This window comes from Hyperolius riggenbachi, chromosome 9 (assembly GCF_040937935.1).
Source record: "Hyperolius riggenbachi isolate aHypRig1 chromosome 9, aHypRig1.pri, whole genome shotgun sequence".
NCBI classification, from domain to species: Eukaryota; Metazoa; Chordata; class Amphibia; order Anura; family Hyperoliidae; genus Hyperolius; species Hyperolius riggenbachi.
The window spans coordinates 33191183-33214951 of record NC_090654.1 but is presented as its reverse complement, the minus strand read 5'-3'; the positions used below and the strand labels follow the sequence as shown (position 1 = coordinate 33214951).

Here is a 23769-nt window from a genome sequence, read left to right as displayed (position 1 = left end):
TAGTTTTTAAATAATGCATGCTACTGTAATTAAAACCCATGAAATGTATTTGCCTATTTGTCCCGGTTATAAAACCATTTAAATTATGTCCCTATCACAATGTTTGGCGCCAATATTTTATTTGGAAATAAAGGTGCATTTTTTTCAGTTTTGCGTCCATCCCTAATTACAAGCCCATAGTTTATAAAGTAACAGTGTTATACCCTCTTGACATAAATATTTAAAAAGTTCAGTCCCTAAGGTAACTATTTATGTCCAGAAAGACGCTTACAGGAAGCACTATGAGGCTGGGAAAATCACAATGATCGCGCTGTTTCTCATAGAAGCAGTAGATAATTGCGGGGGCTTAGATCAACGAACGGGAATGGATTTTCCCGTTCATTGATCTCCGGGCGAGAGGGCGGCAGCGTGCACGAGCGGCGGGAGAGCGCGCACGAGCGCGGACAGCGGCGGTAGCGAGGGAGGTATGGATTTCTCCGTCCCTTGGTTTTATAAGGGTGGAAAAAGGGACGGAGAAATCCGTACCGCAGGGGGGGGGGGGGGGGTAAGGTGGTTAATCACAAATGTATCAATACTGGAATGTAAACAAACACTCTGCGAAACTGTCTCTGTTTCAGGCACACACAGTGTTCAGAATAGCTCTTTGGAAGATTTTAATATATAATAAAAAGCAGTTATAATAGAAAAAGAATAAAATGCAATGCCAGCTTTCAGGGCAGGATAAACTACACTTTGGAAACTTGTATATGTAAACAGACAATATTACTTGTGCACAAAAGCAAAATATAACTGTATGAGTAATAAAAAGTAGGAAAACACATTTTTATTAAATGTTATGTCAGATTTTCAGACCACTTTTTTTAAAGGAGAACTGTAGTAAGAAGAATTTGGAGGCTGCCATATTTATTTCCTTTTAAACAATATCAGTTCCCTGGCAGCCCTGCTGACCTATTTTGCTGCCGTAGTGTCTGAATCACACCAATAACAAACATGCAGCAAATCTTGTCAGATCTGACAATAATGTCAGAATCACCTGATCTGCTGCATGCTTGTTCGGGGTCTATGGATAAAAGTATTAGAGGCAAAGGATCGACAGGACAGCTGGGCAGCTAGTATTGCTTAAAAGGAAATAAAAATTGCAGCCTCCGTGTACATTACAGTTGCCCTTTAAGTAAATGACCTACAAAAGCATTTCTGGGGACTTTTCCATGAACTGATCACTTGCGTGTGTGCAGCATCGTTATAACACTGCGTCATTCAATCTTTCCGCACAAACCTGCGCGCAGATAGATTTCTCGGTTTGCAAAGATTTTCATCTGATGAGTGTTGCAGCTCTTCCATTTGCAGCTACTACCAGGCTCCCATCCCCCTTCCAAGGCCGTGCAACCCCTTAATAATAAGATGAGGGGAATGTTATGGCTGGCAGAGGAGAGCAGAGGAGGAGGAGAGGGGAGTAGGTGAAGCAGCTCAGGGGAAGCGGTTCTGCAGCAGCAGTGCAGACAGACAGACAGAGGGGAGGTGGAAGCGGCAAAGGCTGGATTCTGCTGTGTTTATATGAGGCTGGAAGGCCCAGCTGCCTCCACCTCCCATTCCTCTCCCTAGAGGTCTCCAGTGCAGACATAACATCCCCCCCCCCCCCCCCCCAACCATCCTTCCAGACAGTGACTCATCATACTGCAAGCCCAGCCACTAGTGGTGGAGGAGGGGAGAGAGAGAAGGCGAGACAGGCTGAGACAGCCCTGCTCAGGGCAAGGAAGGAGAGACAGCCAGAGAGAGAGAGAGAGAGAGAGAGAGAGAGAGGGTGGGGGAGGGTGACAACTACAGAGAGAGAGGGGAGGGGGGTGACAGAGAGAGAAAGTGCTAGTGGCAGCTACAGTGAGAGAGAGAGGTAGTGACAGGTACAAAGAGAGGGAGAGAGATAGTGACTGCTACAGAGAGGGGGGTGAGACAACTACAGAGAGGGGGGGGGGGGGGGTGAGACAGTTACTTAGAGGTAGTACAGAGACAGCTACAGAGAGAGAGAGAGTGACAACTACACAGAGAGAGGGAGGTAGTGACAGCTACAGAGGGAGAGAGATATTGACAGCTACAGAGAGGGGGGGGGGGGGGTGAGACAGTTACTTAGAGGTAGTACAGAGACAGCTACACAGAGAGAGAGAGAGAGAGAGAGACAGCTACACAGAGAGAGGGAGGTAGTGACAGCTACAGACAGAGAGAGATATTGACAGCTACAGAGAGAGAGAGAGAGAGATAGATAGTGACAGCTACAGAGAGAGAGAGAGATAGCGACAGCTACAGAGAGTTGGGGGGGGGGGGTGAGACAGTTAGAGAGAGGTAGTACAGAGACAGCTACAGTGAGAGAGAGAGAGAGAGAGAGAGAGAGAGTGAAAGCTACAGAGAGGGGGGGCGGGGGGGTGAGACAACTACAGAGAGAGAGAGAGGGGGTGAGACAGTTACAGAGAGGTAGTAGAGAGAGAGAGGAAGTGCCAGCTACAGAGAGAGGGAGAGAGACAGCTACAGAGAGAGTGGGTGAGACAGCTACAGGGAGAGAGAGAGAGAGAGAGAGGTAGTGTCAGCTAGGGGGGGGGGGGGAACAGCTACAGAGAGAGAGAGTGACAGCTACAGAGAAAGAGAGGGGGGTGAGACAGTTACAGAGAGGTAGTAGAGAGAGAGAGGTAGTGCCAGCTACAGAGAGAGGGAGAGAGACAGCTACAGAGAGAGTGGGTGAGACAGCTACAGGGAGAGAGAGAGGTAGTGGCAGCTAGAGAGGGGGGGGGGGGGGGTGAGACAGCTACAGAGAGAGAGAGACAGCTACAGAGAAAGAGAAGGAGTGAGGGGGTGAGACAGCTAGAGAGAGAGAGTGAGTGACAGCTACAGAGAGAGAGAGAGGGTGAGACAGCTACAGAGAGAGAGATGGGGTTAGACAGCTACAGAGAGAAAGAGAGTTAGTGACAGCTACAAAGAGAGAGACAGCAAGAAAGAGAGAGAGGGGTGAGACAGCTACAGAGAGGTAGTATTGAGACAGCTACAGAGAGGTAGTATTGAGACAGCTACAGAGAGGTAGTATTGAGACAGCTACAGAGAGGTAGTATAGAGACAGCTACAGAGAGGTAGTACAGACACAGCTACAGAGAGGGGGGGGGGGGGGGGTGAGACAGCTACAGAGAAGTAGTATTGAGACAGCTACAGAGAGGTAGTATAGGAACAGCTACAGAGAGGTAGTACAGAGACAGCTACAGAGAGAGAGAGAGAGAGAGAGAGGGGGGGGGGGGGGTGAGACAGCTAGAGAGAGTGAGTGACAGCTACAGAGAGAGAGAGATGGTGAGACAGCTACAGAGAGAGAGATGGGGTTAGACAGCTACAGAGAGAAAGAGAGGTAGTGACAGCTACAAAGAGAGAGACAGCAAGAAAGAGAGAGAGAGAGAGAGGGGTGAGACAGCTACAGAGAGGTAGTACATAGACAGCTACAGAGAGAGAGAGAGAGAGAGAGAGAGAGAGAGAGAGGGGTGAGACAGCTACAGAGAGAGAGAGAGGGGGGGGGGGTGAGACAGCTACAGAGAGGTAGTACAGAGACAGCGACAGAGAGGTAGTACAGACACAGCTACAGAGAGAGAGAGAGAGAGAGGGGTGAGACAGCTACAGAGAGAGAGAGAGGGGGGGGGGGGGTGAGACAGCTACAGAGAGGTAGTACATAGACAGCGACAGAGAGGTAGTACAGACACAGCTACAGAGAGAGAGAGAGAGAGAGAGAGAGGGGTGAGACAGCTACAGAGAGAGAGAGAGGGGGGGGGTGAGACAGCTACAGAGAGGTAGTACAGAGACAGCTACAGAGAGAGAGAGAGAGGGGGGGGGGTGAGACAGCTACAGAGAGGTAGTACAGAGACAGCTACAGAGAGAGAGAGAGAGAGAGAGAGAGAGAGAGAGAGAGAGAGAGGGGTGAGACAGCTACAGAGAGGTAGTACAGAGACAGCTACAGAGAGAGAGAGAGAGAGAGAGGGGTGAGACAGCTACAGAGAGGTAGTATATAGACAGCGACAGAGAGGTAGTACAGAGACAGCTACAGAGAGAGAAGAGGTGAAAAGATAGAAAGACCCCCAAGAGAAGGAGTGAGATGAAAGGGGCAGAAGGAAGTAGACAGCCGAAAGGGCAAGATGGCAGATCTGACCAGAGTGATTGAATTTGCTGGGCATCTAACGGGAGAATAGCCATGTGGTCATACATCTAGCGATTCTGCCTCTGATCGACCATCTGATTCGATAATTATTATCGAATTGGATGAAAATCGGGGCAGCAACAAGCATGCCCAATTGGCGATTTGACCACTTTTGGGCTTAAATTGGTAGAATGTATCAATCAAGCAAGCTGGAAGCTCTCTGAGCCAATGTGGTCAATAGGATGCGTGGTGACCTAACAGTGTGATATCGGGATAAGCGACGTTCCTCTCCCTCCTTCCTGTGTCCTTCCCTCTCCATCTCTGAACATCTCATCTTCGTATGGACACCTTTAGAAGCCCCATCAATGCCAGGACTTTTGCTAAATACTACAACAGTGTTGCTCCTGCCTTATGCCAAGGCCTTCTACCTGCTGTCACCAAGACTTAGCGGTTCTACTGAAAGACCTGGAGAACTTTAACACAACATGGGCAGATCCTATTATTCCGAAGAAACCCAAAACCGTGGTCTTCACAGGTAAAATACAAAATCCGCCAAGGGCCACTGCTTCACACTGAGCGACTGTATTCTTAGCAGAACTGATATACACCCAACTTGGTCTAGAAGTCTTAAGCCAGTAATAGCAACTCAAAAATGTTATCAGGAAACAACTGTACTATCTCAAACCACTAGTGAGGGCCTGGCTGAAAAGGATAGACAGTGCCATCACCCAAATCCAAAGTAAAGTATACTATCACCTACCCAGATCAATCAAAATGGGTGATTATGTACCAGTCACACAGTAGCGCTCAAGTGATCCACATCAGGATGCTACCATATATTTCTTCCACCTCCAGAGATCCCACATAGGCGCTTTAGATACCTAGGAGTGCAACTCAGTGTACAAAACAAACATAAAGGGATTCTCTCAGTGGAAAGTTCCAAAGACACTTTGAGTACAAGTTTTTCAGGATTGCAGCAAATAACACTCACATTCAGAGGGTCCAACTCTAGTAGAGACCCTCCTGGCTAATACACTTCCCACTCTGTGTGGTACTCCGCAGATATACTTGCGATCAGATATGCAGCATTGCCCGCTCTCGTCCCGACTAGTTTCGGCCTTCCGCCGTCATCAAGGGAATGGGTGTTTAGCCCAACAGATATCTTCCATCCAGAATTTAGCAAATTCACCAGAGCTCCTCAAACATTGCCTAACGAGCTGAGCTGGGTACATTCCCATTACTACTTGAGATACAGAAGACAGTGCTATGGGCCCACCTACAGAACACAATATCGGGTATACCAAAAACAGTCCCAAAAAAAACAACTTTACAAAAGTATGCAAATGTATTAAGTCGATAAGTGCAGACACATCATTCCATGTACGAGAGATACGGTAGTTTAATAATTGTTTCAGCAATGCCGTCCACGTTTAACAAGGTCACTTGAAAGCACTCGAAGGTCACTATGAAACCAGGGCCATGGAATCGGTAAAAAAAAATCATTCGACTCCTCAGTTTATGAAACCACTGACTACGACTCCCGGTACCCAAAAATTGCTCTGACTCCACCGCCCTGTATAAAACACATCTAATGTATATAAGAGGGTGATTCGTTTTTTCCACCTCTGCTTAATTTCATGCTAATATTTGACTTGTGGGAGACCGGAACGATTGTCACTGTAGATCCTTTCGCTCAGTCAGTGGCATGCTGTGATGTAGTGTGCAGCGATTGTCACTGTGGATTTCTCCTCTTAGTCTGTGGCATGCTGTGATGTAGTGTGCAGCGATTGTCACTGTGGATTCCTCCTCTCAGTCTGTGGCATGCTGTGACGTGGGTTGCAGCGATTGTCACAGTGAATCTCTCCTCTCTGTCTGTGTCATGCTTTGACGTAGTGTGCAGCGATTGTCACTGTGGATCCTTCCGCTTAGTCTGTGGCATGCTGTGGAGTAGTGTACAGCGATTGTCACTATGGATCCCTCCTCTCAGTCTGTGGCATGCTGTGACATAGGGGTGTATGCACTAAACTGCATTAAGCAAAATAATATGCGTAAAGTCTAACAGCGCTATAAGTATGGCGGAATGTAATATATTACTACCCATGGTATGTAAAACTTAGAGCATACACCCCTATGTCACATCATGCCACAGACTGAGAGGAGGGATCCACACTGACAATCGCTGCACCCTGTGTCACATCATGCCACAGACTGAGAGGAGGGATCCACACTGACAATCGCTGCACACTATGTCACAGCATGCCACAGAGTGACAGGAGGAATCTGCAGGTACTTTTGATGCACACTACAACACAGCATGGTACAGTCTGACAAGAGGAAACTACAGTGACAATCGTTGCACACTACATCACACCACAGACTGAGAGCACGAATACATAAGGACAATTGCTGCACACTATGTCACAGCATGCCACAGACTGATTAAAGCCTTTAATCACAAACCTAGGGCTTAACCTGGTTCTATCTCCCCCTCCTTAAACAGGTTCTATCATCCCCTCCTTCATTTATTTGCTTTAGCAATTCAAGTATGCTTCATGGCCTACCAATAAAGTTCATTTAAATCTGAATTTTGGTGAGAAATGGATGGAGACAGCCAGAGAAAGATAACAGAAAAGAAATATTGAGAGAGAGAGATTCCAGGGAACACGAGAGAGAGAGTTCCAGGGAAGGCAGGAGAGAGATTCCAGGGAAAACAGGTGAGAGATTCCAGGGAAGATAGGAGTGATATTCCAGGGAACACGAGAGAGAGAGATTCCAGGGTAGACAGGAGAGAGATTCCAGGGAACACGAGAGAGAGTTCCAGGGAAGGCAGGAGAGAGATTCCAGGGAAGATAGGAGAGATATTCCAGGGAACACGAGAGAGAGAGAGATTCCAGGTAAGACAGGAGAGAGATTCCAGGGAAGGCAGGGAAGAGATTCCAGGGTAGACAGGAGAGATATTCCAGGGTAGCCGGGAGAGATATTCCAGGGAAGGTAGGAGAGAGATTCCAGGGAAAACAGGACAGATAATACAGGGAAGACAGGATAGAGATTCCAGGAAAGACAGGAGAGATATTCCAGAGAAGACAGGAGAGAGATTCCAGGGAAGGCAGGAGAGAGATTCCAGGGAAGACAGGATAGAGATTCCAGGGAAGACAGGAGTGATATTCCAGAGAAGGCAGGAGAGAGATTCCAGAGAAGGCAGGAGAGAAATTCTAGGGAAGACAGGAGAGAGATTGCAGGGAAAACAGGAGAGAGATTCCAGGGACACAGGAGAGAGATTCCAGGGAAGGCAGGAGAGAGATTCCAGGGAAGACAGGAGAGAGATTCCCAGGGGAAACAGGAGAAATAATCCAGGAAAGGCAGGAGAGAGATCCCAGGGAAGACAGAAGAGAGGTTCCAGGGAAGACAGGAGAGAGATTCCAGGGACACAGGAGAGAGATTCCAGGAAAGGCAGGAGAGAGATTCCAGGGAAGACGGGAGAGATAATCCAGGGAAGACAGGAGAGAGATTCTGGGGACACAGGAGATTCCAGAGAAGGCAGGAGAGAGATTCCAGGGAAGACAGGATAGAGATTCCCAGGGAAAACAGGAGAGATAATCCAGGAAAGGCAGGAGAGAGGTCCCAGGGAAGACAGAAGAGAGGTTCCAGGGAAGACAGGAGAGATTACAGGGACACAGGAGAGAGATTCCAGGGAAGGCAGGAGAGAGATTCCAGGGAAGAAGGGAGAGATAATCCAGGGAAGACAGGAGAGATTCCAGGGAAAACAGAAGAGATAATTCAGGGAAGACAGGAGAGAGATTCCAGGGAAGACAGGAGAGATATTCCAGGGAAGGCAGGAGAGAGATTCCCAGGGAAAACAGGAGAGATAATCCAGGGAAGACAGGAGAGAGATTGCAGGAAAGACAGGAGAGATGTTCCAGAGAAGGCAGGACAGAGATTCCAGGGAAAACAGGAGAGATAATCCAGGGAAGACAGGAGAGAGATTCCAGGGAAGACAGGAGAGAGATTACAAGGAAGGTAGGAGAGAGATTCCACTGAAGACAGGAGAGAGATTCCAGGGAAGGCAGGAGAGAGATTCCAGGGTAGACAGGAGAGAGATTCCAGGGAAGGCAGGAGAGAGATTCCAGGGAAGGCAGGAGAGAGATTCCAGGGAAGGCAGGAGAGAGATTCCAGTGACCCAGGAGAGAGATTCCAGGGAAGGCAGGAGAGATATTCCAGGTAAGGTAGGAGAGAGATTCCAGGGAAAACAGGAGAGATAATCCAGGGAAGACATGAGAGAGATTCCAGGAAACACAGGAGAGATATTCCAGAGAAAGCAGGAGAGAGATTCCAGGGAAGGCAGGAGAGATTCCAGGAAAGACAGGAGAGATATTCCAGAGAAGGCAGGAGAGAGATTCCAGGGAAGACAGGAGAAAGATTCCAGGGAAGACAGGAGAGAGATTCCAGGGAAGGCAGGAGAGAGATTCCAGGGAAGGCAGGAGAGAGATTCCAGGGAAGGCAGGAGAGAGATTCCAGGGAAGACAGGAGAGAGATTCCAGGGAAGACAGCAGAAAGATTCCCAGGGAAAACAGGAGAGATAATCCAGTAAAGGCAGGAGAGAGATTCCAGGGAAGACAGGAGAGAGGTTCCAGGGAGACAGAAGAGAGATTCCAGGGACACAGGAGAGAAATTACAGAGAAGGCAGGCGAGAGATTCCAGGGAAGACAGGAGAGATATTCCAGGGAAGACAGGAGAGATAATCCAGGGAAGACAGGAGAGAGATTCCAGGGAAGACAGGAGAGATAATTCAGGGAAGACAGGAAAGAGATTCTAGGGAAGACAGGACAGATATTCCAGGGAAGGCAGGAGAGAGATTCCCGGGGAAAACAGGAGAGATAATCCAGGGAAGACAGGAGAGAGATTGCAGGAAAGAAAGGAGAGATGTTCCAGAGAAGGCAGGACAGAGATTCCAGGGAAAACAGGAGAGATAATCCAGGGAAGACAGGAGAGAGATTCCAGGGAAGACAGGAGAAAGATTACAGGGAAGGTAGGAGAGAGATTCCACGGAAGACAGGAGAGAGATTCCAGGGAAGGCAGGAGAGAGATTCCAGGGTAGGCAGGAGAGAGATTCCAGGGAAGGCAGGCGAGAGATTCCAGGGAAGGCAGGAGAGAGATTCCAGGGAAGGCAGGAGAGAGATTCCAGTGACCCAGGAGAGAGATTCCAGGGAAGACAGGAGAGAGATTCCAGGGAAGACAGGAGAGAGATTCCAGGGAAGGCAGGAGAGATATTCCAGGGAAGACAGGAGAGAGATCCCAGGGAAGACAGTAGTGAGATTCCAGGGGAGATAATCCAGGGAAGACAGGAGAGAAATTCCAGGGAAGACAGGAGAGATATTCCAGGGAAGACAGGAGAGAGATTCCAGGAAAGACAGGAGAGAGATTCCAGGGAAGGCAGGAGAGAGATTCCAGGGAAGGCAGGAGAGAGAATCTATGGAAGACAGGAGAGAGATTCCAGGGAAGGCAGAAGAGAGATTCCAGGGAACATGAGAGAGATCCCAAAAAAAGGCAGGGAAGAGATTACAGGGTAGACAGGAGAGATATTCCAGGGTAGCCGGGAGAGAGATTCCAGGGAAGGTAGGAGAGAGATTCCAGGGAAGGCAGGTGAGAGATTCTAGGGAAAACAGGAGAGAGATTCCAGGGAAGACAGGAGAGATAATCCAGGGAAGGCAGGAGAGAGATTCCAGAGAAGGCAGCAGAGCGATTCCAGGGACACAGGAGAGAGATTCCAGGGAAGGCAGGAGAGGTTCGAGGGAAGACAGGAGATAGATTCCAGGGAAGACAGGAGAGAGATTCCAGGGAAGGCAGGAGAGAGATTCCAGGGAACACAGGAGAAAGATTACAGGGAACACAGGAGAGAGATTACAGGGAAGACAGGAGAGAGATTCCAGGGAAGACAGGAGAGCTAATCCAGGGAAGACAGGAGAGAGATTCCAGGGAAGAAAGGAGAGTTTCCAGGGACACAGGAGAGAGATTCCAGGTAAGGCAGGAGAGAGATTCCGGGGAAGACAGGAGAGAGATTCCAGGGAAGGCAGGAGATTCCAGGGAAGGCAGGGGAGAGATTCCAGGGAAGAAAGGAGAGAGATTCCAGGGAAAACAGGAGAAAGATGCCAGGGAAGGCAGGAGAGAGATTCCAGGGAAAACAGGAGAAAGATGCCAGGGAAGGCAGGGGAGAGATTCCAGGGAACACAGGAGAGAGATTCCAGGGAACACATGAGAGAGATAATCCAGGGAAGACAGGAGAGAGATTCCAGGGAAGGCAGGAGAGAGAATCCAGGGAAGACAGGAGAGAGATTCCAGGGAAGACAGGAGAGAGATTTCAGCGAAGACAGCAAGAGGCAGTTACAAGGGAAGACAGAAGAGATATTTCAGGGAATGCAGGAGAATCATAGTCTAATGTCCTACCATATTATTTTTATTATTTATTAATTTATATATATATATATATATATATATATATATATATAGCACTGACATCTTCTGCAGCACTTTACAGAGTGCATAGTCATGTCACGGACTGTCCTCAGAGAAGCTCGCAATGTAATCCGACCATAGTCATACTTTAATGTCCTACCATAATATTATTATTATTATTATTATGTATTTATATAGCTCTGACATCTTCTGCAGCACAGTACAGAGTACATAGTCATGTCACTGACTGTCCTCAGAGGGGCTCACAATCTAATCCCTACCATAGTCCTAGTCTAATGTCCTACCATATTATTATGTATTTATATAGCACTGACATCTTCTGCAGCACTTTACCGAGTACATAGTCATGTCACTGTCCTCAGAGGAGCTCACAATCTAATCTCCACCAAAGTCATATGGCCACCGTAGTCTAAAGATGCCCATACGATACTTGATTTTCATGCTCGATTCTCAATTTGATTTAATAATTTTATCGGATCGGGGGACAATTGATTATATTCCTTTCTGCTCAATGGATGGAAAATGGCTGATATCTGGTCGAATCCAGTTTACTCAATCGGGCAGGATGGAAAATATTGGTCAATCCCGAAGGTTTCGGCTACCGTTCACATGATTTTAAGACAGAATTGATTTTTGGTTTCAGAGCGCGGAGGCACAACATCGTTCAGCTCGATTAGTGAAGAAGAATCACACTGCCTGTACTAAATACGCACTGCCTGTACATATACTGTATACTTTCCCACCTCTTGTTTCCATACCATTCCTTTAGATTGTAAGCTCACAAGGGCAGGGCTCTCACCCTTTTGTGTCATGGAATGTTATTAATTTAATTGCTTGCACTCTGTTAGATCATGCTAAATCAAATTGTAATCAGCAGTGCTGTATTTTGTATCAGTGTTCATATTTGATGTATATCATTGTCTGTATCATTATGTATCCCTTGTTTGTTTTCTTACATTGTACAGCGCCACGGAATATGTTGGCGCTTTATAAATAAATAATAATAATAATAGGATCTCGCTTGCAGAGTATGGGCCACTAGACAGTCGACTTTTGATCCCCGCAGTGTTGTTGCTCGCCCAATAAAGTCGATTGCTTAATTGCTCAGTGAAAAATCCTGTAATGTATGGGCACCTTAAAGTGAACCCAAATTAAAAATACAAGATTTCAGAAATAAAATCTATTTTCTAAATTATAATAATAAATAGCAGCCTTTTTTCAGCTGCATGATGACAAATATTAAATATTTTACATTTATTGGAGGAACCCCTCCCTTCCTTTCAAATTGCCTGGACAAAATCCGGCAAACTGGTGAAGTAGATGGTGTCCGGCAATGGAGGAATTGCTAATGGCTGCCCCCAGTATAATCCTAGTTATGAAAAGAGAAGGGTGAAATGCATGCACTGAAATGCTCATAGGCTTGAAGGAGTGTTTATTTATCTTTGTATGTGTCACAGTGGTGCAACTAAATATTTTTAATAAAAAAAAAAATGTTTGGTTTGGGTCCGCTTTAAGATGGTCAAAGGTTGGGGTCAAAGGCTAACAGAGAAACAGGAATCAGAGGTCATTGGGGTGCAGAAAAAGAGGTGGATATGGGGGGGGAGGGGGGGATGTTACATATAGTCAGAGTTGGGGGACTAAAGAAATAAAAGTTGAGGTCAAAGGATAACATAGATTGAGGTGCAGAAAAATAGTGAGATATTGGGGAGGGGGGAGTTGGGGGTGTTACATATGGTCAGAGTTGGGGGACTGAAGAAAAAAAGGTTGGGGTCAAAAGATACATAGACAAGCAGGAATCAGATAATATTGGGGTGCAGAAAAAGGAGGTGGATATTGGGGGGGGGGAATTTGGGGTGTTACATATGGTCTGAGTTGGGGACTAAAGAAAGAAAGGTTGGGGTCAAAAGGCAACATAGAAGCAGGAATCAGAGGTCACTGGGGTGCAGAAAAAGAGGAGGATATGTGTGTGTGTGTGTGTGTGGGAGGGGGGGGGGGGGAAGTTGGGTGTGTTATGTATGTTCAGAGTTGGGGGAACTAGAGAAAGAAAGGTTGGGGTCAAGGGGCAACAAGGACATGCAAAAATCAGACAGAGGTTAGAGAGGGACACTTCAAGGATTTTCGGGGGACAGAGGGGAAAAGAACAGTGATCAGGGAGGTCAGAGGTTAGAATGGGACAGACTGATGTATGATTGGGTTGAGGAGGACAGAAGATCAAAGTCAGAGTTTGAAGAAGGACAACCAGAGGAAACTGAGGTCAGAGGGGGACAGATATTGACTGGACAGACATGGGAGGGACATAAGAAGCTGTCAGTACACAGAGCCATGTGCGACACTAGATCATACATCACAGTCATGTCACCAATATATAAGGTCATCCCCCACTGACCTCTCCAGCCCCCCCAACCCCCGACCATTACCTGCAGCCTCCCGTCGAGCGTCCGCTGGATGGTGACGCACTTGCTGGGGTGCACGCCGTTGGTGGTGATAGCGGTGATCAGCGAGTCCAGCTCATCCTTCTTCTCCTTCAACTTCTTCACCAGACTCTCGATCGCTCTCTTGGCGAAGCCCTCGTTCTCCCCCCCCTGCCGGTGGCACATCAGACTGTGGACGATGCTCAGGCAGGCATCATTGCTGTTCGGGGGGGTCAGTGACATGGCGGGGAGCGCCTAAAAACAAACGCACACACACACCAGTTAGCAATCCGGCACGAGCTGATGGAAGCGACAGGCGTGCGCTGCGCCAGAACTGCGCCCACACAGCAGCGCAGCGAGAAAATACAGCCACAGCGTAACACAAACGATTCTTCCGTGAGTCACCAACCTGCCCTGGCCACAGAGAGAAGGAATGGAAAGAAAAGGGCCCTTTATACAGACCGATCGCTTGCTTAATAGCTGCAGCTGGACCCAAGAGCTAGCAATCTACTACGCTGGGAGAGTGCAATGGGTGTAGAAGACTGCTACATACCCCCGCAGCAGCACAGGAGCTCCAAGGAAAGGATCGGACAGACGGAGGGGGGAGGGAGGAGAGAGAGAATTATATTTATAGGAGAGAAACAGAGACAAGGCAGGAGGAGAGGAGAAAGCAGGGCTACATGAAAAGACACAGCAATGTGGTAAAGCATGAGGAGACCCCCCTCCCCCAGTGACTCACTCAGCACAGCCTGAGAGACGCACAGCAGTGTGCAGACACAACACAAGACATCAGCCTGGCAGGAAGCAGCCTGGAGAGCAAAACATCAGCATTCTCAGGAAAGACAAGAGCGGAGGGGCCTCAGGAGCTGACTCTCCAACAAAGGGCACCTGTCCTACGAGCTGCCAGACCCATATCCTGACAGTGGAGGGGCCTGAGGAGCTTACTCTCCAACAAAGAGCACCTGTCCTACGAGCTGCCAGACCCATATCCTGACAGTGGAGGGGCCTGAGGAGCTTACTCTCCAACAAAGAGCACCTGTCCTACGAGCTGCCAGACCCATATCCTGACAGCGGAGGGGCCTGAGGAGCTGACTCTCCAACAAAGAGCACCTGTCCTACGAGCTGCCAGACCCATATCCTGACATGTGGAGGCACCGGCCCCAGGAGCTTACATCCTCACAATATAATGACACTCTGTTTACCAGCAGGCAGCATGGCTAATGAAAGCCAGTGTCTAGGAGCTTACACTCTAATGGTATAACAGCAACCTGTCCCCAGGAGCTCACACACTAATGGTATAATAGCATCCTGCCCTCAGAAGCTCACACTTAGTTCCAGGAGCTTGCAGTCTGCTGGTGTGATGTGTGCCTGTCCCCAGGAGCTTACACTCCAATGGTATAACAGCATCCTCCCCTCAGGAGCTTACAATCTAATGGTAGAACACTATCTTGCCCTCAGGAATTTGCACTTAGTCCCAGAAGCTTACAGTCTGCTGGTGTGGTTTGTGACTGTCCCCAGGAGCTTACACTCTAATGGTCTAACAGCATCCTTTCCTTAAGGGGTTTACATTTAGTCCCAGGAGCTTACAGTCTGCTAGTTTGATGTGCGCCTGTCCCCAGGAGCTTACACTCTAATGATATAGCAGCATCCTCTCCTCAGGAGCTTACATTTAGTCCCAGGAGCTTACAGCCTGCTGGGGTGACGAGTGCCTGTCCCCAGGAGCTTACACTCTAATGATATAACAGCATCCTCTCCTCAGGAGCTTACATTTAGTCCAAGGAGCTTACAGCCTGCTGGGGTGATGAGTGCCTGTTCCCAGGAGCTTACACTCCAATGGTACATTTAATCTAGCATGTGTACGGACCTTAACACTCTGATTGGATATATTCACCTCATCCTGAGGAGCTCACACTCTAGTGGTATAATGGTTCCTGTCCACAAGACCTTATAGTCTAGTTGTATGACACTCTCTCCCTATGAGTTTCCAGACCACAGGTATAATCAGAGCTTGTTCCCAAAAGATTACAACCTACCAGCATAATGATATCTTGTCCCAAGAACTTACATTCTAGTGGTATACTGACACTCTGTTTCCAGGTGCTTTCACTCTAGTGGTAGAACTTTATCTCCAGGTGCTAACACACTTGCAGTAGAATCTGTACCCAAGAGCTTACACTCTACTGGTATAACTTTATCCCCAGGTGCTTACGCTCTAGTGGCAGACCCTGTCCAAGAGCTTACAGTCTAGTAGTTACAGTCTAATGTCCTTACCAGTGCTGTTTAAGTAGCATATTTATTTTATTATCTAGTTCCTTGATGAAGGGGTCATTTACTGGCCCTGAAACAAGTGTTGGATTAACTGTTGGATGCACTTTGGTGAATTAACAAAGTGTTGCCAATAATCGCCTTTTCGGGTTCTTCTATGGATTAACAGACGTCACCACAAGAACTGGAAGGTGGGCTGCTGAAGCCTGTGTAGGTGTGGCGGCAGCTAGTTTCATGACATCATCCCTACTATTCAGATTGCAAGGGGGAAGGCACAGTGTGTCTGATACACTGCATCAGGCATTAAAATGGCCCTCCGGTGGACCCTTCTTGTCCAACACCCCTGCCCTCATCATACATGGCACGTGGGGTCTAAAAGCACACCCCCATAGAGATCTTAATGTTCCTGAATAAAGCTTTGGTTGCCGTGCCATAGTTGATCTGAATAGCCGTAGAATGCTGGTGGCGTCAGGACCGGCTGGGTAACACCTGATACATGAGTACTGGTGACAGGTGACAACATTAATTATCTCTCAGTCACATTCAAGGATACTGATATTAAATTCTATAAACGAAAAATGAATTGTGAAGGAAATTCACCTAGACCACACTCAGGAACAAGTTAAGAACGTTTATTTTTTTTCTCGTACGAGGAGGCAATCAATAGTTATGGATTCAGAAAGTTAAAGACTTCAGGGGACATATTTTTACAGTGCACTGGTTACTTCCTGTTTTGTGATTGCCATTGATTGCCTGTATCAGGGAACAGCTTTCCGAAACTAAGTTCATGTCTTTCTTTGTCAGTTATAAAGATTTGGGAGACCGTATATAAGGAAGGTGACCTCCAACTTATTGATCATCACTTAGCTTAATTGACTGCAGGGCAAAAAAAAGATGGAATCTCACAAACAGCTGACACCGACAGCCATAATGCCAGGTGACATATGTTGTGCCAAGCGTAGACACACCCCTCCCTGCCTGTCTCTGACGACACTTGGTTAAAGTGAATGGGAACCGCGTTTAAAAAAAAATGAAGCAAATCCTTACCTAAGGAGACGGAAGGCTCTGGGTCGTATAGAGCCTTCCGTCTCCTCTCTCGGTGCTCTCTATTCTGTGCTGGATCCCCCCCCCCCCCCCCCATTTCAATCCCCCACCGAAAAGGTTTTTGGAAGTCTTCGGGAGCCGTGTCCTCCCGAAGACGTGCGGCTCCATACTGCACAGGCGTGAGCGTGCAAGAGAGCGTGCTTGTGCAGGTGCAGTACAGGGCCGCCCTTCTTCAGGAGCACTCGGGCTCCCTGAAGACTTCTGAAGCCTCCTTCGGCCGGGTAAAGCAGTATTTGACTAATTTAGTCAAATACTGCTACCGAGCGAACCAGCACTGGAACGAGGGGATCAGGAGAGGAGCGGCAAGGCTCTATAGGACCCAGAGCCTTCCCTTTCTTTGGTATCTGTCTCATCTTTTTAAATGCGGTTCCCATGCACTTTAATGGACACAGTTCCATTAAGGACCACAGGCTTTACCCCCTTCCCCCCAAGGGACCAGGCTATTTTTTTACAATTAAGGCCACTGCAGCTTTAAGGCCTTGCTGCAGGGCCGCAGAACTCAGCCCACAAGTGATTTCCTCCCCCCTTTTCTGCCCACCAACAGAGATTTCTGTTGGTGGGCTGTGATCGCTCCCAGGATGTTTATTTATCTTTATACATATATCTTTATGTAAATATTTATTTCTTTTTTTAACAGTACATTTTTGCTATTTTTTATATTATTTCTTTAACCCACCCTCCCTTCCTCCGCCAGCCAATCAGCGCGATCAGCTGTCATAGGCTTCAGCTTCAGCCTATGACAGCAGATCGCTTCTCGACCTCCAGAAGGGACAGCCGTGAAGATCGCAGCGCTGCACCATGTAAATAGACGCGTTTCGCCATCTAACGATGAGAGGGAAGCCTCAGGATCATAATGAGGCTCCCTCGGTTGTCGCAAGCCCCCGTTGCTGACTGCGAGCGAGTGCGCGCAATAGCCGCAAAAACCCGCCCGCGCATGGGCCGCGGCTCCCTGCTACTGCGCATGTGTGGGCGGCCTTGGTTGGCTATTGCGCACCCATGATCCAGGAAGAGGAGCTGCCCGTCCCCGATGTGATTAAAGAGGATTTGTACTTATAACACCCCCCCCGGGGGGTACTCACCTCTGGAGGGGAGAGCCTCTGGATACTATCGAGGCTTCCCTGTCCTCCTCCATCCCACGGCGGCAGCGATAGAAGTCCCCAAACGATGGGGATGTAAATATTTACCTTCCCGGCTGCAGCACAGGCGCAGTAGCGGCACTCGGCTCGGAAATAGGCGGAAATAGCCGATCCCAGTCGGGTCCGCTCTACTGCGCAGGCGCAAGTCTCCTGCACCTGCGCAGTAGAGCAGACCCAACTGAGATCGGCTATTTCCGCCTATTTCCAAGAGGAGAGGCACAACAGCGCCCCCCGCTGGAGCCAGGGAAGGTAAATATTGCACAGCCTGACAAATTTTCGACTGTGCGTTCCGGGGGCTGCATAGAGACCACCGTGGGACGGGGGAAGCCTCGATAGGATCCAGAGGCTCTCCCCTCCCGAGGTGAGTACCCCCCAGGAGCATTTTATTTTCAATACAGAGTCTCTTTAAAGAGAGTCTGAAGCGATAATAGATCTCGCTTCAGACCTCATATATAGCAGGGGCACTTGTGCTAAACCGCCGCTATCCAGCGGCTTAACGGGGGTCCCTGTCCCCCCAAATCCCCTCCGTAATGCGGGGGAGCGCTTCCGCATTGGGGCAGGGCTAACCGCCGCAGCCCTGCCCCACGCGCGTCTGTCAGCACGTATCTCCGCCTCTCCCCCGCCCCTCTCAGTCTTCCTTCACTGAGAGGGGCGGGGGAGAGGCAGCGATGCACATCTGATAGACGCGCTGGGAGGCAGGGCTGCAGCCGTTAGCCCTGCCTCCAGGAAGAATATTTCTACGACCAACTTGCCGACCATCTTTTGCGGGGGGTGGGTTGGGGGTGAAGGGACCCCCGTTTAGCCGCGGGATAGACGTGCCCCTGCTATATATGAGAGCTGAAGCGAGATTTAGTCTCGCTTCAGTGTCTCTTTAACGACAATGGCCTCAATTCTGTTAGCTATGTGAGGTAAATATTTTTTGTAGGTAAAATAACTCATGCCTTTTTTTTTTTTTTTTGGAGCAATTCTGAAAGATTTTTTTGCATTCTTGAACATGCGGTAAATGCATAAAGTGTGGTAAAATGTGCAGTATTTCAGCGGTTAGCATGCATTAAATAAATAATAGTATTCGAAGAGGTTTTTTTTTTTTTTTTTTGAGGGGGGAAGGTGTATTTGATTATGTAGCAACCTATGAAAAGTATATTTATAGGTATCCCCTAATACAAAACATCCAGTAAATATTTGGAGTTTTGTTTCTACTATTCTTTTCTATTACACAGCCTGAATAGGAACTCCACTAAGGTCGCATTTACAGTGGGATGTTGAGGTAAAACATGACTAAAACCAGAATTGCTAAATGTCGTCACCTCATGAGGTAAATTACCGTACATGAGGTAATTTGTTTGAAAACTCTACCAGAATTGAGGCCAATGTCTTGTCGCTAATCTTCTGGGGAGGGCGCGGGGGGTTGCGCTCAGCAACGAGGGACCACGGAGTAGCGAGGGGAGACTCAGTAAGATCCCAGTGCTTCCCTCTCTTAAAGTAAGTATCTGATTTTGTACCTGAGCTTCAGCTCCGTTACACTTTAAGGGCTTTTTCACACATGGGGCTTGATTCACTAAACCGTGATAAATGATATCACGGTCGCACTAGCGTTTTGCGCGCGTTATAACGGTTTCACAGGAAAATTCATGTTTTGTGTGCAAAAATTCGTGTTAGCGAGCGCAAAATGTTATGCGCGTTATAACGCGCGCAAAACGTGGCGCGACCGTGATATCGGTTTAGTGAATCAAACCCTTGGATCGCAAAACACGAATTCCTCAGCGATTGCGATTTTGAGACATAACTTTCCAGCAATTTTTCAGCGACCGCGCATTGCGATTCTGGTTCAAAAGAAGGACAATCACATCACGATCGCCGAACACAATGCTGCAAGCAGCAGGTTTGCAATTTATGCAAATCACAAGTGCTGCAGGGAGAATGATCCCCACAGGCGATCAGCAAAGCTGGTGGCTGGATGGTGTAATGGTTAAGGGCTCTGACACAGGAGACCTAGGTTTGAATCTCGGCTCTGCCTGTTCAGTAAGCCAGCACCTATTTCAGTAGGAGTCCTTGGGCAAGTTTCCCTAACACTGCTACTGCCTATAGAGCGCATCCTAGTGGCTGCAGCTCTGGCGCTTTGAGTCCGCCAGGAGAAAAGCGCGATATAAATGTTCTGTGTTTGTTTGTTTGTTTGAAAAGCTTCTCAAAAGCGCTTAAAGAGACACTGAAGCGAAAAAAAAATATGATATAATGAATTGGTTGTGTACTATGAATAATTACTAGAAGTTTAGCAGCAAAGAAAATATTCTCATATTTTTATTTTCAGGTATATAGTGTTTTTTCTAACATTGCATCATTCTATAATACACCATCCAGCAGTGGCTGGATGGTGTACTGGTTAAGGGCTCTGCCTCTGACACAGGAGACCTGGGTTCGAATCTCGGCTCTGCCTGTTCAGTAAGCCAGTAATTCAGTAAGGAGTTCTTTGGGCAAGACTCCCTAACACTGCTACTGCCTACTGAGTGCGCTCTAGTGGCTGCCTCGCAAGCGCTTTGAGTCCGACAGGAGAAAGGCGCTATACAAATACTGCCATTATTATTATTATTAATATGTGCAGATTACACAACACTCAGCATTCAAAATGATTCTTTCAGAGCAGTCTGTGAACTAATGACCTCTCCTCTGGCAGAGGAAAAGTAAATAGTCCAGGAACAGTTGAGATAATAAAAGTCAGATAACAGCCCTCTCCATGACTTTGAAAGTCTGAAAGTCGCAGAGCTTAATTGCTTTTTTGCATAGAGATAACAACTGGAGTTTCTTAACTCTTCCTGTACTGGAAACAATTAGACTGATGTATCTGATCTTAATGTTTTATTTCTTAGCTGTACTACACATACAAATCATAATATCATCATTTTTTTTCGCTTCAGTGTCTCTTTAAGTGTGGACCAGTCCTACAGGAATGTGCAAAAACTCACATTCCTTTATACAGCAGATCGATCAGAAAAGCGCAGTGCACAAATCGCAGTCGCTAAGCGCTTAGTGATTGCATTTTGCAGTTTGTGAACTAAGCCTGCTGGAGGAGACATAACTGGGGGTCAGGGAGAGAGAAAGTCTGATAAAGGAGATGAGAGGGAAGGGAGATGAGGAAAGAGAGTGTAGAGAAGCTGGTGTGGAGAGGTATGTGGGGGCACCAGAACAGCCGAGGAGTTGTTGGAAAGAGTGAGGGGATGGGGAGAAGGGTGGTGCTGAGGGGGGGAGGGGGGTAGTGAAGGTGTGAGAGAAAGGACAGGGAGGCGGGGTGGGTTTGGAGAAAATAGAAGGCCACAAGAAAGGAAAGTGTGTAAGGAAGGGGGCCAGGAGTTTAGAGAATAGCGAGAGAGGAAGAGAGAGATTGCAAAAGGTGCAGAGGGAACTGATACCAGGGAGGGAGAGAGAATGTGCAATAGGTAGGGGGGAGGGGGGGGATAAATGAATGGAGAGACAGAGAGAGAGTGCAATACATCAAGAGACAGACAGACAGACAGAGAGAGCACAATAGGTGCAGGGAGACGGAGTGCAATAGCTACAAGAGGGGTTACAGCAGACATGAGCTCAGAACTTCCCCTCTGCTCTAAAATATAAGCAACAGCATAATAACATTTAAAGAAAAACATTTCTTTCTTACAGCTGATACAAATCCTGCAATACATCTGCAGTGTGTCTACTTCCTGCTTTCATGGAAGCAGACATAGGGCTTGATTCACAAAGCGGTGCAAAGTGTTAGCACGCCTGTGAAAAGCCCTTTATCACGCCTAAACTCAGTTTAGGCGTGATAAGAAGAAACTAGCGCGATCTCCCGCGCGCAAAGTTTTGCGTGCGTAGCGCACCGCGCTGCGCGCGCGGTGTACCGTGCTTCGCGCGCAGCGCCCATTGAGCCCTATGGGACCTTGCGCGCGCAAAACTTTGCGCGCGGGAGCTTCGCGCGAAGAGCAGCACAAATCGGTGATAACTCAGTGGTGCACAGGTTATCACGCCTAAAGTCTTTTAGGCGTGATAACTGAGTTATTACCGCTTTGTGAATCAAGCCCATAGGGTTAACATCCTGTGTTTACAAATTAGCTACTCTACTGAGGCAGCCAGCTGACACAGATGAGAGATCAAATTACAGTAGTGATTAGTCACAGATGAGGGGGAATTAGACAGGCTAAACTCTCTAAATAAATACAGGATGCATTTCTGTATGTTTTCCTTCTGTCCTGTGCAAAAGTTCAGGTCCACTTTAAAAGACTGTAGGTGAGACAGGGAGAGGGGGTGACATAGAAAGTGAGAAGTCAGGGAGGTGTGGAAAGATGGTAAGCATGATATGAAGGTGGGAGGGGGTACATATTATTGGGACAGAGGCAGAAAGGGGCAGGAGAGAGTGATCCATGGGGCAGGTAGGGTGAGGGGTACTTGGGAAATGGAGGGAGGGAATGAAAGGAGCAGGCCAGGGACAGAGGGAGCCAGAGATGGGGCAAGGTGGGCAGAGGGTGGAAGAAGGGAGAGGAGGAGAGAGGACAGAGACAGAGAGAAAGGGAGAAGGAGGGAGAGAGATGAGACAAAGAGGAAGACAAGGTAGAGGGGAACTGGGAGGAGACACAGAGAGGAGAGAATCAAAGTATCAATCAAGGAGAAGATTCAAGCTAGAAGCTAATAAGTGGAAGTAATGAAGGAAGAGGTGGGATAGGGTGAGTGCAGTGGAGTGGAGAGAGACACAGGGGGTGGGGGCAGCCCAGGCAGCATGTTGTTCTCACACCAACCAACCATCCCCCCCTGACTATACATTTTTATTTACTTACGTTTGGCAGAGTCCAGCAGCCTCAGAAAGCCGTAGCAGAGCCCACCAGCATCATCACCTGGCCAAGACAATGCACTTCCTACATGTGACCCTCTAACACCCCATTTTCTTCTTCAACTCTAGTCTATTCCACTCCAGACACTTCCTCCTGTGACTGCCTGTCCAATCAGATCCTCTCTCTGCTCCGCCTGTGCCCTGATCTGTCTCCTGGGCCTCTCCCTGGACTTGGCTTCCTTCTGTGAAGTCCTCCTCTCTGACCAGAGACGCTTCTTCTTCTGTGGTGAATACTTCACTGTCCCAGATCTTCTCTCCTGGACCTTCCCCTGTGCTGTGTCTGCCCTGAGACTCCTCAGATCTGCTTTTCTGGACCTTCCCCTGTGCTGTGTCTGCCCTGAGACTCAGATCTTCTCTCCTGGACCTTCCCCTGTGCTGTGTCTGCCCTGAGACTCAGATCTTCTCTCCTGGACCTTCCCCTGTGCTGTGTCTGCCCTGGGACTCAGATCTTCTCTCTTGAACCTTCCCCTGTGCTGTGTCTGCCCTGAGACTCAGATCTCCTCTCCTGGACCTTCCCCTGAGATGCGTCGGCTCGGCCCTGCGACTCAGATCTTCTCTCCTGGACCTTCCCCTGTGCTGTGTCTGTCCTGAGACTCTTCAGATCTCCTCTCCTGGACCTTTCCCTGTGCTGTGTCTGTCTGCAGAGACTCTTCAGAGCTTCTCTCCGGGACCTTCCCCTGTGCTGTGTCTGCCCTGAGACTCCTCAGATCTTCTTTCCTGGACCTTCCCCTGTGCTGTGTCTGCCCTGAGACGATCTTCTCTCCTGGACCTTCCCCTGTGCAGACACTGCCCTGAGACTCTTCAAATCTTCTTTCCTGGACTTTCCCCTGTGCTGTGTCTGCCCTGAGACTCTTCAGTTATTTTCTCCTGGACCTTCCCCTGTGTTGTGTCTGCCCTGAGACTCTTCCCGCACTGAAGTATTCACTCTGGAAGTACTTCCTGTGCTGTCTCCAGCGTTCAGCCTGATGTTATTCTCGTCTCAGGTGCTGCTCAGCGCAGCTGTGTGCTACAGTTCTGTGTGTGGCCTCCATACCTTCAAACCCACATTCCAACCACACAGTGCTGCTCTAACACTAAGCTCTGCCCTCCCCCCAACATTCTTTACACCCTCAAACACCTATCTCCCCCTTCTGCCTCCCAACTAGTCTCTACTTCCCCTAGCCCTCCTGCCTGCTCCCCCTACTGTCTTCACAAGATCTACTCCCCCTAGACCTGCTGCCTGCTCCCTCTACTGTCTCCACAAAATCTACTCCCCCTAGACCTCCTGCCTGATCCACCTAGTGTCTCCCAAAAATCTACTCCTAGATCTGCTGCTTGCTCCCCCTACTGTCTCCCCAAAATCTTCTCCCCCTAGACCTTCTGCCTGCTCCCCCT

General features: G+C 48.4%; 2 protein-coding genes across 6 annotated transcripts in view; one reads left to right on the top strand and one right to left on the bottom strand.

Annotated features, from left to right (window-relative positions):
- Positions 1–23517, bottom strand: part of LOC137532185 (mothers against decapentaplegic homolog 4-like) — a 57800-nt gene extending 34283 nt beyond the window's left edge. For 2 of the 5 annotated variants that reach the window (XM_068252416.1, XM_068252418.1), the window contains exons 1-2: positions 22343–23517; positions 13042–13290 (exon numbers count right to left, since the gene is read on the bottom strand). In XM_068252416.1, the coding sequence (XP_068108517.1) occupies positions 13042–13278 (237 nt within the window). In that variant the 5' untranslated portion in view covers positions 13279–13290; positions 22343–23517. Of the gene's footprint in view, positions 1–13041; positions 13291–13444; positions 13465–13588; positions 13726–22342 lie in introns of those variants that run through there. The other 3 variants (XM_068252417.1, XM_068252420.1, XM_068252419.1) reach the window with 3 other exon arrangements.
- LOC137532323 (putative uncharacterized protein DDB_G0271982) lies at positions 3345–4002 on the top strand. The gene is given in 5 exon segments (XM_068252734.1): positions 3345–3430; positions 3475–3561; positions 3731–3756; positions 3895–3936; positions 3971–4002. Coding segments are annotated over 5 exon segments (273 nt in total).
- Positions 23518–23769: the final 252 nt, after the last annotated feature.